We start from the raw sequence: 15,822 nt of genomic DNA, 5'->3' as shown, positions 1-15,822 counted from the left end.
AATTAGGTGAGTGCATGGCGGACATTTTAACAATTTTGCCACCCCACAATTGTTGTTGGCACAAGTTCCCAGCTAACTTACATTCTGCTGCTAAAAAATGGAGTGAAGAAGCACAAATAAGAAAACAAATAAAAATTAAAACAGCAACAAGGTGTAGTTGAGTGACCTTATGAATTTGTTACATTGAACAAAGTACACCCTAAATTCAGCGACATGTCAAATTCTAGATGGAACCACTATCCCACTGTACAATAGAATCAGAATCATAATTATAACCTTGGATGAGATAAAAATGCATGTTTTTGAATGATTGAATGCACTTGCCTAGCAAACATTTTCATTTTCTTACTAATGATTTGATTTTATTAATGTTCTCAAATTAAGGGTTATTGAAGTTTTCTGGCATCTCACAGTAATATGTTTAGGGCTGTCTTCTTAGATATGTTGATAACCCAGAAGCATATATAGTTCCCTTCACTAAATTACATTGATTAGGCAAAGATATAAGTACTACATCAAGGAAGCCCATGGTGTTTTAAGTTGCTTGAAATCCTTACTCCTAGTGACAATTAGATCATACAATAATGGCCAAACTCAGTCACTGGAATTTTGGGGAAATGGAAGAGTCACAATGTGGTTATGGGCCACTGTCCCTATCCATAGCTTGCCATTCATCTCTTGTACTTCGCTGACCAGTTTAACGACTTCACCTTTTCGATCTTCCAAGACTTCTGCAATCTCTCCATTTTCATTGAAGAGGGTGATGACTGTGTACATCCTCATCCCCACCAGCCTTGCTAGGATGTTCATCTTCATCGGCAATCGGAAGTAGAGGTTTTTGATCCACGGATGGCGAGAGAGGAGCTCCTGAACTGGTGTCCTGCAGCAGTCAATTGCCACCCAGTATTGGCCTTTCTTGTTTGATCTTACATTATCAGGAAACCCTGCCAAGTTCGCAAACAGCTCCACATTCCCCTTCTTTGGCCCTTCCAACCAGTATTTCATTATCCTACATGATTGAAGCAGTGTCTTGTTATCATCCATTTTAAGGCAGGGATGTAATCATGTAAATGGTGTAGGTTTATTCGGATAGTATCTACGTGACAAAGACACGGACACTAACCGGGACTTCAAGTAAAAGATGCGAATTCACAAATTTTTTTTTAAATAGGACATGAAGTCAGATTTCTTTAGTTATGTAATTGATTAAAAAAACATCTTTTGTGATATTTTAACACATAAACATATTCATTATTCAAAATACTATTAAAAACTAGAAAATAAAGCATTTATATATCATAACATGTTTCATGTCCATGTTCAGTGTTGTATCCCCTAAACACAGGACCCTAAATGGTGTGTTCCTATGACATAGAATAGGATTAAATTGGGCATCTGACTGGCCAAAATCCATTTAGTCAGATTTGTTAGGGAATGTCATATCCAAATAGTTAATTGTGTTGGATTCAGGTTTAGTTTTTTTACATCAGAATCCGACTGCCACAATGGATCAAACTACATCTGAATGCTTACATGTAAATGGATGCCAGATTAGACTAATAGCTAATCAGATCCACGTTCAGTAAAGGCTTTCTTCATCTAAATATGAATTTCAATCTGATTAGGCTGCATCCGAATGTGATCCACCCAAATACTAATAGCTATTGTGTAGCACATTTTTGAGGTATTGAGAGGTGTACCTGCTATTAGTAGTCTCTGTGAAGAGAAGATAGGTTTGATCCCTAGATATTTGTACCCCATTTGGAAATGCCAATCCATCAACAACAACAGAAGTTGTTCTAGTGTATGGGTCATACTTGAGCAGTCTTCCAGTTGCTTCTCCTTCTAGCAGTATGAAGAAATGGTTCCTGCATCAGACACTTCACATTCATTTCATATCCCTATAAGTTTCATAAAAACTGAATAACCGGATGAAGTAACTCGAGACTCTTACTGTCTGTTGTATCTCATGCTAGTGTCTGTGAAGAAGATGGATCCATTCTTATGAATGTCAAGGTCATTTGCAAATAGGATCCGCTTTCCACCCACCTGTGGAGCAAGAGGAGTTGCAATTCCTCCATTTGGACCCACAACCAATAGACCATAGTATGCATCTGCAATATAGAGATCCCCAGTTTGTCTATCAAACCTCAGACCAAGAGGCCGCCCGCATCGTTCTTCGTGCTTGAATTGCTTGGATGTTGTAGAGTAGATTCCATTTGCACATACCCTTTCAGACCTTACATAGTAACACATCTAAACAAACATCAGTGCCATTTTATTAAGCTCAGATATGGCTGTGGATAAGGGGATACTGTCATTTTTATGAAGTTTTCAATATGACTATTATATAAGAGGACACGATACAGAGGCCAAAATGGAGTATCCATATGACAGATTGTTACATACATTTCAGATTAGTGTGTTTCATATACAGTAAAAAGTGAGTACATAACTATTTACCAATTAACATCCAAATAAGATCAATGGTTATAATGACATACCAGTTAGGGGAGACCAGAGCAAAAGTCTCCCAACCAGCAGCATCTCCCATCCATCTGACTATGCGTCCATCAGCCAATCCCGCATAAGGCCCTTGGCCATGGATGTCGAATTCCAAAGATTCCGGGCCGTAAACCTCGTTAACAAACTCGCGCTTGCTGAATCTAAGCCTGCTAAGGTTATCACTGGGCCACTTAGCCATGACTTGTGCATATGGTGCTACAGTGTGCTTAACTGGCTCAAAGTTGTGTCCTCCTAAAGGGCCAATGTGGAAGGGATCTGTGAAGACTAAAGCTAGTATAATAGCCAGTAAGACTTGGTATGGGTGATTCCATAGTATTCCATCAGTAAAGGACTTCTTCTCCATTAGAGGGGAAGTGAGAGGAGCACTATGTTTATGGAGAATCAAGGAACCTTGGTGTTCACTTGATTCATTTATCCATTAAAATTAGGTTCAAACATGACTAAAGCATGGGGGGTTGATTGTTGTAAAGTAGGTCCATTGTCGGGTTGCCCTTGTTTGTTGGCATGATCATATTAACTCTAGCTTGTTGGCCTCACAAGAATTGTGCTTATTGTACTAGTTTTTTCTTATTGATGACGAGGAACTCACCCGGATTGAATCATAATTAGGCCCACCGTGTAATGATAAGTGTTCACATTACATGCGCATTGCCACTGACAGCTACCCATCTTGGCATTTCTCAAGATGGGTGTGGTCTCCATCTTGAGAAATGTTGAGATGGGTGGCTGTCAGCGACGCTGATGCAACACCGCTGCAAAAAAAAAATGCCCTCTAGTGGTAAAACCCTGAGTGGGCTGGCCCTACTGTGCACCTTCATACCTGTCACGGGTTTCTATATAGAGGCCATTTTTTATGCAGCAGCGCTGCCTGCTCCACTATTGCTGACCATCCATCTCAACATTTTTTGAGACGGACAACACACATCTCGAGGAGAAATGCCAAGATGGATGGTTGTCAGGCAGGATATTGCATGTGTTAAGATAACCATTACACCATGATATTGCCGATCACTCAAGCCCTCAAAAATCGGCAAATGGAGGCTGTTGTTGATGCATTCCGGCTACCTATATCATCAACCGGCTGCCTACTCTAGTTCTAAGACGCCGCACACAGTATGAGCTTATCTTCCACTGCAAACCTTACTATACTCACCTGTGAGTTTTTTGTTGTCTTTGCTATCTTTTACTCACACCCTATAACAAGTCAAAATTCCAGCAAAAAACTTTACACAGTCTCTTTCATGGTTATACATCATGTCACAAAGGTTACATGTGTTTTCATCCTCAAACTAGTCATACATATATATCTCGACATGTCTATTTTGACGAGTCATCTTTCCACAGTTTTTGGGTCACATCAACCTCACCTCCCCTGTCATCTTTAAACTTAACTTAATGGGGCATTTCCTTGTCAGTTGCACCTAGCATCTCTTCCTTATCTGCGTTGTCTCCTTTGTCGTCTTCACCCTTCGCATGTCAGTCACCCGAGTTTGTCCCTGACCACCTAATGTGTCTCATGTACTTGTTGTGAACATTGGACTTGATCCACCTTCCCCGCTCAATTCCCTGTCCCCTAATCCTCACCCATCTCCTACCTTGCCCCCCGCTCCCTCGGTATCTCTTGATTAATCCCCATATAGTCTAGCACCATCTCAGTTTTCTAGTGGTTCTTTTGTTCCTTCCTATAGTCTAAGCATTTTTTGTCTCCCTGATCATTCTCATCCCATGGTTACATGGTCCATGACTGGATCCTTAAAACCCAAAACGTCCATAGCCTCTTTCTATCCTCTTGTGCTTACCGATCTTCGTGTCTCCCTTCTCGAACCCGAACCTTTCACCTTTAAACAAGCATCTCAACTGCCCCACTAGTAAAAGGCTATGGCCACTGAATATGATGCTCTTATGTGCAATCATACCTGGCACTTGATTCCTCCACAATCTCACTTTAATGTTGTTGGTTGCAAATGAGTTTATTGCATGAAAATGCACTTTGATGGCACCATTGCTTGCTATAAAGCTCGTCTTATGGCAAAGGGGTTTCATCAGAAGAAAGGCATCGATTTCTTTGAGACTTTCAGTCCCATCATTAAGCCTACTACTATTTGGGTTATTCTTTCACTTGTTGTCTCCTTTAACAGAGTTATGCGTCAACTCGACTTCAACAATGTCTTTCTCAATGACTATCTAGATAAAAATGTGTACATGAGCCAACCATCAAAATTTGAAGACGTTAAGTTTTCCAATTATATCTACAAACAAGATTGTGCTATCTATGACCTCAAGCAAGCCCCCCAGGCATGGTACCAACGCTTGAGCACGTACTTACTTTCTCAGGGATTTGTCATCTCCCAGTCTGATGCCTTGATTTTCATTTATAAAGATCATCATCTTCTCATCTTTTTACTGGTCTATATAGATGATCTCATCATCACAGATAATTCTCCATAGGCCATTACCCGCATCGTCACCAATCTCAGATCTACCTTCTTCGTCAAAGATCTTGGGGGTTTAAGTTATTTTTGGGGTATTGAGGTTCACTATCTTAACCAAGTTGTGCATCTGTCTCAATGTCTCTATATTCTCAATCTTCTCAAGAAAGCCACTATGGTTAATGCCAAGCTTGTGGCCACTCCGATGAATTCATCTCTCAAGCTCACCAAAGCCGACACTGCACTCTTTTTGGATGCAACGTTGTATCACAGTATTGTGGGAGGCCTGCAATACTTGTCTCTCACTTACTCGAATATTGTGTTCGCAGTCAATAAAGTTTGTCAATACATGCATCAGCCTCATGAGGCTCATTGGACTGCCGTCAAGTGCATTCTTTGTAACTTAAAGCAATTTCTTATTATCATTAATTCAATCTGGTAGGGGTCCGCCTAACTCCAACTTAACTTTCAAAAAAAAATCACAACAAATGGAATTTAGAGCAATTTCTTAGAAAAAAAAGTTTGTTTAATTTTTTAGTTTATGTTACAATATAATATTATTTTATGGTTATTAACTTTAAGATTTAAAGCAATTCAAATGATTTTGATTTAACAACAATTAGATTTTTAAAAATTCAGATTCACTCAATGATAATATATTAAAAAAATTTGGATGAATTATGTTTTCCTCAAGGAAGAATAAAACTTAAAAATTTGATAAATATAGAAGAGTGATTTTTTAGAAAATAACTAGTCAAATTCAAACTCCCTCACTAGAAAGAAACCAAGAATCAGATCTTGAGGAAATGTCAAAAATATTATACCAAGGAAATTATTTTCAAAGCTTGAGTCTTATGCAATTTTTAGAAATAGTTCAATGTGAAACCCACACACTTTAGGAGTAAGATGTTCAAAGGGGTGATCTACAAAGAAGTTTACATCCGATACCCAATTTGACATGGTTTCAATCATTATATGATTCACGAATATCGTTGCTTTAGGAAGGGCTAGATATATCTATACTTAGACGTTAGTCAAACACGACTTGAAAAGAGTTCACAAGAATATGTGTATGCAAGAGGCAACCAAAACTCTACGAAGCTCACAACAAGGGCTAGGCGACAATACAACAAAATTATATATAAGAATCATATACATGTGCGCATAAATATGTCAAATATGCATTGACTAAGACTAACAAACTTATGTTTCAAGTACAATACATACTTGTTTATACATAGGCCAAATGTCATATAGATACATACAATACTCATGTGATAGTGTGTTATATTGCCTACAAAATGAAAGGTTAGACAAAAAAAAAGTGCATATGACAAATACATGCATAAGTCGTGTATGTTGCATATAGGTCAATGATATTGATGTTCATAATTTCATACATGATGTCTTTGTAAAATAGAATATTGTTACACCCAACTTAGCATGCTAATTATTTATGTATTAAGGCATGATTAACATCTTATATGCGTGTGAAATAAACAAACTGCAAAAAGGCATTAAGTGCTCTGTTGAGAGCTGGGTGGCCACACCCTGTGAGAAGAAGTCTCACTACTTATACTAACTCTCATATATTTAAATATGATATTTACGCTGTCACTGGAAAGGTAATTTTTGGGCACGTGATTTGGGTTGGGTATAGACATTAACATGATATACTGTCCTGCGGGGAGTATGGGGCTATTAAGCCTTAACACCTCATCTGACATGAGAACATGATTACTAACATTACCCATCATGAAGATGAAGTCGCCCATGTTGCCCATTCACTAATTAGTTCACCAAGAGAGGGTGGATGGTACAACCTTGAGTGACAATTGTCACATGTAGGTTTTTATAACTTCATGTTATACCGACTTGAAAAATGAGGAGCACAATGTCCTCAGACCTTCGTCACTCGGAGTCAAAAAGGTCCAGGTCTTCAGACAAAGGGTAGACCTTAGTTGCTGCAGCGATAGAGATTGCAATCCAAATTTACTCATGCACCAATCATCTCTCGATCCTTTGGAGGCCGCAGCTTGGGTTGGGGATCCAGTCATTAGAAACTACAACAAATATATCCATTTGCATAATGAATACCGTAGTATTTCTTTCTGTCATGATGACCACCTCTGAGTACCCAGAGGAGTAAGACTATCGAAACTTAATACTAACCCTGCTAACTCATTGGCATAGTTAGTTGTGATTTATTTGAGATTATGTTGTTATTTTTGTGATTATGTTGTTCGTATTGACATATCATCATTGTGATCATGATATTGATGCTTTTATCAAGCTTATGAACATGTCATTTCATAATTTTAGCATATTTGACTCCATTGTTATGGGGCACAGGTAATGAAGAATGATGCAATTCAAGAGCTTGATGTGCAGTAGGACCCTGATCCAAACATCCCTAACTACGTTTTGATCTTGGAACCAACTATTATTTGTCTAATGGGATACTTTATTAAGCTTTTGATGATGTATAAACTTTGATAACTTGGTTTATTTACAATGCATGGAATGATGTTTTCATTTCTTATAGTTGAAACTCTACATATTTCTCATCTCTGTAACCCGTCAGAATCGTTCAACTTTTGCAAAACCCAAACTATTTATGATGTGCTATTTAAAAAAAATTAAGGTTAAAATTCTAAGTTTTTAAGTTGTAAATTTTGAGATGTTACACCCTCCAAATAATTTTGGAGAGAAGAGTCCTTTCTCAAATAGGTTAGGGCTTATGGAGAGGGTTATATATACCCCCTCTCACACACCCCTCTCATTTTTCAGAAATTCTCTCTCTCCTTTTTTCTATTTTTCTTCTTCTTTCTCTTCTCCCCAAAACATCTAGGAGGTCTAGAGTTGTGGTGAGCAGCCATTAAACCTGCAAAAACTTAGGTGGTTGTGGTGGTGTAGAGATCAGACTACCCGATTTCCTTTTTGTTTAAATAATCTATCAATTTTTCAGGTAAGATTTATGTAGTAGATGTTTTATACATACATCAAGCATGCATATATGAATTATATTTATTTTTAGAAGTATATTTACATGTCTTGACCTGTTATACATGTTTTTATTTATGAAGAAAGTGTTATTTGGATTTGCAAAAGGTGAATCATGATTTTTTCATAAAAATGATTTTTGAAAAGCTTGTTTAAATAGAGTTCTTTGTTGATTTGAGTTATATTCAGTCATAATGTGTTTATCATTGGTAATATTCATAAGTTAACCCTTATTGGGTCTAGTTAAATCTAAAATATTGAGATTTCAAAGGTTTTATGGTCTCAAGAAGTTTTTTAACAAAAACGTTTTATGAGAAACCTAAGTTTGTGATGACTGATAAATGATTCTCGACAAATTTCAAAAATAATTCTATATCTCTTCAAATATTAGTCTATAAAATCTAAATAAAAATACTGGATTAATTTACTCATCTTGGGTTTAATTTTAGAATTTTGTTTTACCTTATTTGGATTCGTATTGAGGGAGAAACGTCCATCCTAATAGAGCTCAAGTTTCAGGCTCTAAATAGAGGACTATTTTGACCTATCTCTTATGAAAGGTATAAACTCCTAAGCAAAATCACTCTGAATATTTTATAAAAAGTTTAGGTGCAGTCTATCATATAATAAAAGACTGCGTAAAAAGGGTTTTGCCAAAAATGTTTTCTATAAATTCTAAGAAAAACTTTAATATGATAAAAATCTTGCAGTTTACAAATTTTGGATTGAAATTCTATTAGAATAGGGTTCTGTAAAAGATTTTTAATTATTTTTTTGCTTATTATTTTTGAGATCGGTTAATTGGGTCAAGATTTTAAAGGTTTTATGGTCTCAAGAATATTTTTAGCAAAAATGTTTCCTAAGAAACCTAAGTTTGTGATGATTGATAAACATATAGTAATTTTATATACAATTTGTTATTTATGGTAGATTTTATAAAAATGGGTCATCAGAGATCCGAATTTTTCTGATGACTTGTACTTGTGATTATTTAGTAACGTGCTTGGATCTTACAGTTTTTCTGTTATACTCTGCATATTATCAGTGTTAATAGACCTTATTGAATCATAAACAAAGGGCTAAACATTTATAAAGATCTGAGTTTGAATTTATGCAAGGTATAATTGAAAGACATTGCCAAAGCTTGATTATTATGCAAATTAACTATTTTGGTTGAATCCAAAAGAGAGCATTTTTATTTATATAATTATGTTTAGCATGTTTAGCTTATAAAATCTTTGAATTCATGCTTGACCTAATGAAAATTTAATGGTTTTGTATATGAGATAATCAAACCCCTAAATTTCTCAGAAATCGATTTAAGGTTTTAGGCACTTTCTTGGAATTTGATTCTTTTAAATGCATATGTTGTTGAGATATGATTTTTTTAAGTTATGTACAACATGAATTGAAATAAATTATGTGTATTTACCTTGATTTAGCATGTCTACAACTAAATATAATTAAAAATATATAAGCCTTTCTGATTTGGGCTTATGGGGGCTTGGACCAAAAAAATTGACTTATGTGTTTCTGGTTATGGGTTAGTTGTAATAGCTTCATTGATGCAATCTGGTATCATGGATATTTTAATCAGGTTTGATGGAATTTGAATTACTATAAAATCAAGACATTAATCAGAGTCATATCGATTTGCTCAGTAAGAGTTTATGGGAGCTCTTATCGAGAAAGTTGGGTTTGTGACTTTAATTTTGTTTTGATGTTTTCTTTAAACTTTTTAAAAACTCAATTTTGAAGTATATCAGATCTGATATAGATATTTATGATAGAGATAGAGGTCAATTCGATCTCATGTGGTAAGTTGTGTTTTTGGTGCAAGGATGCCCTGTTTATAAGAAATTGGCTCCTACACAAATTGTATTCGATATTCTTGATTAAATCCACCTGTGACAGCTTAAATGTGTTTATTTTTATGATAAGTTAAGCATGAGAATGATCTTAATTGTAAAGCATGTGAAAAATATATATGGACATGTTGATTGCATTGTGATTTGGCAAAACATGTTTTAGTTGTGTGGTTTTGGATTACTCTAGCCACGGGACCTAAATAATTTGACAGTGATTTTGAATTGTGGTTCATAGATTGATTCATATTTTTGATAATGATGCATGATTATTCTTATTTATTGAAATCGTGATACTGCATAAATAAATTGTTAAACAATATGTTTACATGGTTCATTGTTATGAGAATGCATGTTATGCTTGAGATGCAGTATTTATGAAATTCATGCAGGATGATAAAAATCTCACATGGTTGCATGGGCACTTAGGTGCTCGATAAAATGATAATTTATGGTTTCAAAGAGGGAACAGTGAAATGACAATGCACTAGCCTAAACAGTAGATGCATTTACCTATAACCTAATTAATAAGAAAACCCTGGGCAGGATTTTCAGGTATACCTTTATTGAGGTATGTTGAACCATAATGGTTTGTGGTCTACCTTAGAGAGGGTAGGTGGTATGAAACTCTCTGGGTTTTTCTTTCCTATTATGCTGCGAGGGGAAATGTCTCGGCGGTCCCCCAACCCAGAGAATTTAGGGGTACTAGGTCTATCTCTTATATCCTAGGTGGGCACGTCCGTAGGACTTCTGCAGAAGTGAGTGGTCATGATCATCAAGCGGCACAAAGCCATGCCCTCAGATAGATTCTCTTTGAGTATGCCGCTACTTCTCACAGCCTGACTTTGATCCTGAGAGAACGACTTAGTCAGCTACTCGAAAAATTAAAATACATAATATAATAAACACTCGAGTAGTCTAATATGTTTTGTAGTGGTCCTATGCATACCCGATAGGCTTTTGATAATCAAGTGAAACTTAAAATACTTGCTCATTTCACTTTTCTATACTTATATGATTATGTGGATTCATGCATATTACTGAATGTCTTGATTTCAATTAGAATGCAGTTATACATGCTTAAAATTGTTATATCATGTTGTGTACATCATTAGAATCATGAATGTATGAGTTTCTTGTTAAATCGTTTATCTGCCTATTAAATGTTGAATATTGTACTTTTATGATTAATGTATATTATGCAAGCTTTATGTATTGTATCTTGCATTAGCTATGTAAATTTTACTGGGACTCTTCAAAGTCTCATGCTTTCAAAATAAAATATTTTCTAGGTAATATATGATCTGTAGAGCGAATGTAGGATGTTGGAGGGGGCTGTGATTGACTGATATTTTTGAGATCCCAGGGGCCACTTGTCTAATTTTAATTTGATATTTTTTTGATTATTTAATTGTCTATTTTTGAACAATTGCTTGAATGGTTTAATATTAAATAGGACTATTTCATATTTCAATTAATTTCTCTTATGGGTGATTGCATGCCAATATTTTTTTTATATATAATGTGTCTAGGAGGTTTAACAAAAAATCCAGCCTATTAAATTGATTTCAAATCAATATTTTTTTGCTATATTTGCTCACATAAATAATGGTATAAGGATTTTGTCATTTGCATACTTTATTCTCAAACTTTATTCTAAGAAGCTATTAAATGTCGGTGAATACGCACACTGACTTCTTAGAGCTTATTTCAGTTAAGGCAATGCCAATGGTAAAATACTTAAATTAATATTTTTTTTATGTAATTGTTTAACCAGATTTGTTAATGGTGGTTTCATACTAGATTCAGTACTAAGAGGCTAAGATATGCTTGCGCTTGTGCTCAGGTGAGCCGTCTAGTACTTGATACGGTTGGAACATGTCCATTGATGAGACCATTATATTATTATATATTGGAAAAGAAAAAAGTAAATCAATAATGTGTTACTTAAAAAAAAAATCTGGTATTTTTTGTTTGAAATCTGTCGGGTCGTTACATTGAGCCTGCCCATAAGAACTCTAAAAGAAAAATTGAATCAAGAATATGAAAGATTGAATATTTTATTCTCACTTGATGATTGAAAAGAAGTAGAAAACATTATATATATAATGTTACAAATTATCTTGGAGAAAAAACATTCTCCTTATACGAGCCAATTTTTCTTGATATCAGTCTATCCTCCTTTCCTTGATTTTAGTAACTGTGTGATATCAGCTCCTTGATATCAGTTGATCCTCTTTTCCTTGATTTTAGTAACCATGTGATATCGGCCAGTTGATCTTCCTTTCCTTGATTTTAGATAACTGAATACAACAAAAATGGTAGGATATACATGAATGATAAGGATAAGAATATACATGATAAATAACATATACATGGTAAATAACATTTCCTTTCTTTTACTCTACCTCAAGTTGGAGCATGGGGGTTGAGTATGCCCAACTTGTCTTGAGATGAGAGAAATAATCGGTGCCAAGCGTCTTTGTAAAAAGATCTGCATATTGTGAATGAGTGGGAATAAATTGTGTTTGAATAAGTCTGCTTTGAATCTTTTCTTGCACGAGGTGATAATCAATCTTGATATATTTTGTACGCTCGTGATATACTGGATTGGCGGCAATATGAAGTGTTGCTTGGTTGTCACAATATAGTGTCATAGGTTGAGAATGATCAATTCCAAAGTCTAACATCATATATTTGACCTATGTGAATTCACAACATTCTAGAGCCATGGATCGATATTCGGCTTCAGCCGATGATCATGACACCATAGATTGTTTTTTGGTTTTCTAGAAAACAGAGTTATCCTCCATCATGACACAATAACCAGATGTGGATCTACGAGTCATTGGGCAAGAGGCTCAATCCCAATCACAGTAACCAATGACTTGAATCTTATTGGTGGATGACATCAAAATCTCTTATCTTGGAAAACTCTTGATATATTGAAGGACCCTCATGGTAGCATCCGTATGAGGCTGTCATAGTTTGCTACTGAACTGGCTTAAAATGTTGACCACAAATACAATATCAGGTCAGATTATAGTGAGGTATAACAGTCGACCCACTATGCGCCTATATGACCTTGGATCCTCCAAAAAATCTACATCTTCATTATTGAGTTTGATATATGGTTCCATGGAAAATTGGCTTGACTTTACCCCAAGATATCCCATATTATGTAGAATATTAAGTACATATTTTTGTTGGGATAAGAAAATTCCACTTTTGGATCTTGCAACTTTAATGTCGACGAAATATTTGAGTCGTCCAAGGTCCTTCAATCAAAATTGATGATTGATGTGAGACTTAAGTTGCTCTATATATGCAACATCATCTTCTGCAATGATAATGTCATCCACGTAAACTAGAACAAAAATGTGTGCCCCATTAGTAGCTTTTGAAAAAAATGAATAATCAACTTTAGATTGTGAGCATCTTTCTTGAAGTAGATGAGTTGACAGACATTGGAGGGTGTACCAGATCAATTTGAGAACCCATATAGATACACTGATCACATTTTGGATGAATGTGATTCTGTTGATTTCTGCCTAGATCCATTTATGGCTGCAACCACTGGCTTTTGGTTAGCCGTAACCCAAAGATCACGTTGCCTTTCTTCCTGCACTAGTAATGTGAATGCCTTGGATATATTCGACAATGGTGCCATCAAGAGCAGTTAGCTCTTTATGGCACTACAACTTTCATTGAAGCCCATTAGAAATTGCAGTAGTCTTTTCAGCAACTGTTGCTCATGAACAACCTTCACCACTCTGTATGTACATAGAGGACTAGTCATGTATATGGACAACTCATCCCATAGGCCCTTCATTTTTGTATAGTAAGCTGCCATGGAGGAAAGCATCTGCTTGAGATTTATGATTTCTTGTTGGATATGATATATGCATGGAGCATTTGATTAAGAAGATCGGTCGCAAAGTTCGGCCCACACTTCAACGTATATGGCACTTGAGGATAGATTTGGATGCAACGAGTTGAGAAGCCACGATATGATCTTGTTGTTGCAACGTTTCTAGGCTGCAACAGATTTGATAGGAAAGCTCAACTTTTTTATGGACTCATCTAAGAATCCAAATTTATTTTTTGCAGAGAGTACCATACTCATAACACGACACCATTTGGTATAGTTGTCACCATTTAATGGCTGTGATACTAGCGACATACCAGGGTTGTCTGAGTGATGAAGGAAAAATAGACTCTCTATTTTTTTCAGGGTTTTAGCTTGATGCGCTTTCACTTTCGCTATCCATTATATCGAGAGTCACCTGAGTGCTCTGATACCATAAAAAATTTGAATCGAGAATATGAAAGATTGAATTTTTTTATTCTCACTTGATGATTGAAAAGAAGTAGAAAATGTTACATATATACTGTTACAAATTATCTTGAAGAAAATTCATTTTCCTTATATGAGCCGATTTTCCTTGATATCAGTCAATCATCTTTTCCTTGATTTTAGTAAGTGTGTGATATCAGTCAGCTGATCCTCATTTACTTGATTTTAGATAACCGAATATAGCAAAAATGACATGATATACATGGTAAATAACATTTTCTTTCTTTTAGACTCACTGGTAATCTTGTGATCTTCTCAATGGAGGTCACCGGTAACAGATTCTCCATCTTATACATTGGGAATGATTAAAGTATTGATTGAATCAGGACCACACGAGAAGCCATCTCAAGTGTCTCCCCTTCCAAGCTTCCAATATGGCTCAACAGCAGTTCACACAGTCTTCCTGAATCTTCACTTGAACAGCAGGAGACCAAGGTAAGTGACAGGGAGTTCCTTTCGTTTCCATCCACTTTGTCTAATTAGTTGTTTTGTTCTAATATGTGGGATGTTACAGGTGATCATGATGGTTTTCTCCTTGTTGAATTGTGACTCGAATGCTGCTTCAAACCCTTCCATGCTATTCAAGAAATGATTGATGGACTGTTTGTTGTCCCTAATGAAGAACAACGCGTCATCGGCATAAAAAGAATGGTGCCAATGGAAATCGCCTATCGCAACTGGCGCAATGTGTCCTTTGGACGCAGAGAGGTTCAGATGCCGAGTTAACCTTTCCATTATTAGAAGGCTCTATGAGCACGTGAGGCTAAAGCATCCGTGCGTTGTTGGTTTCGGGTTACCAAAATTTAAGAAAATGTAACTCGAAATGATACTTGGAGGCTTGGCACACATTAGTAAAGGCTAAGGGACGCGCCATGCTTCTCATGACCTGCGTTAGATGTTGGTTAAGTCGACAATGCTGCGAAGACACGTTTCAGCCTATGCCAACGTACCCTTGCCTGTGTGAGCGATAAGGCACGTTTAGTCCTTTTGGTTTAGGTGCTAATCGGTATAATTAAAACAGCTATGCAGGTAAGTGGCTAATACAGAGACACAGGATCACCTGTCTCCTAAAAACCCCAAAATTGAGGACTGACTTCCCCGTTTATGATGGCTGCGTAGGATGGGGGTGGGACACCTTTCATCAACTTATTTCTCCAGCTCCTATAAAAGCCTAAGTACAAGAGCGTATCTTCTAGGAAATCTCAATCGACTCGGTCATAAACTTTAGCCAGGTTTGTCTTCAAAATGATGCTTCTCTTTTTTACCGGAGAGCATGAAATCTACCATTTTGTGTGCCATGAGAATAGTCTTGTAAGTTGCGCCCCCTTCAGGAAAGCCTGATGATGTGATCTAGAATCTTACTCATCCTTTGCACCATTATTTTTTTTTTTTTGAAAGGCAAGCTGGGGTTAGGCAGACCCCTGCCAGTTATACAACTATACCATTGTGTTTTGAACCTGCAATGCCCCAACACAAGGTAGCGTGCGCTAGCTGCTCCTATCAGACAAGCAGAGCCCCAGTTGGTTGGATCCATTCAGTTTATATGGTAAGACCGGATCTGACTAAAACGATTGACAGAATGGCTTTTAACTGCAAAAATTAAAGACCAAATTGGCCCTGATCCAAATCCAATCATGAACCT

The 15,822-nt window shown here is 36.2% G+C and overlaps 1 protein-coding gene across 1 annotated transcript; it reads right to left on the bottom strand.

The window, feature by feature from the left end:
• Window positions 1–594: 594 nt before the first annotated feature.
• On the bottom strand, window positions 595–2,869 carry LAP3 (Calcium-dependent phosphotriesterase superfamily protein). Its single transcript, XM_090009629.1, has 4 exons — window positions 2,505–2,869; window positions 1,955–2,239; window positions 1,701–1,868; window positions 595–1,009 (listed from the first exon to the last, which is right to left on the bottom strand). Exons 1-4 carry the CDS (start codon window positions 2,867–2,869, stop codon window positions 595–597), a joined length of 1,233 nt encoding a protein of 410 aa, XP_089865755.1.
• Between the last annotated feature and the right edge of the window lie 12,953 nt (window positions 2,870–15,822).

Source organism: Nuphar pumila, chromosome 6 (genome assembly GCF_984573655.1).
Source record: "Nuphar pumila chromosome 6, dmNupPumi1.hap1.1, whole genome shotgun sequence".
NCBI classification, from domain to species: domain Eukaryota; kingdom Viridiplantae; phylum Streptophyta; class Magnoliopsida; order Nymphaeales; family Nymphaeaceae; genus Nuphar; species Nuphar pumila.
This window is presented reverse-complemented; position numbering and strand designations above follow the sequence as displayed.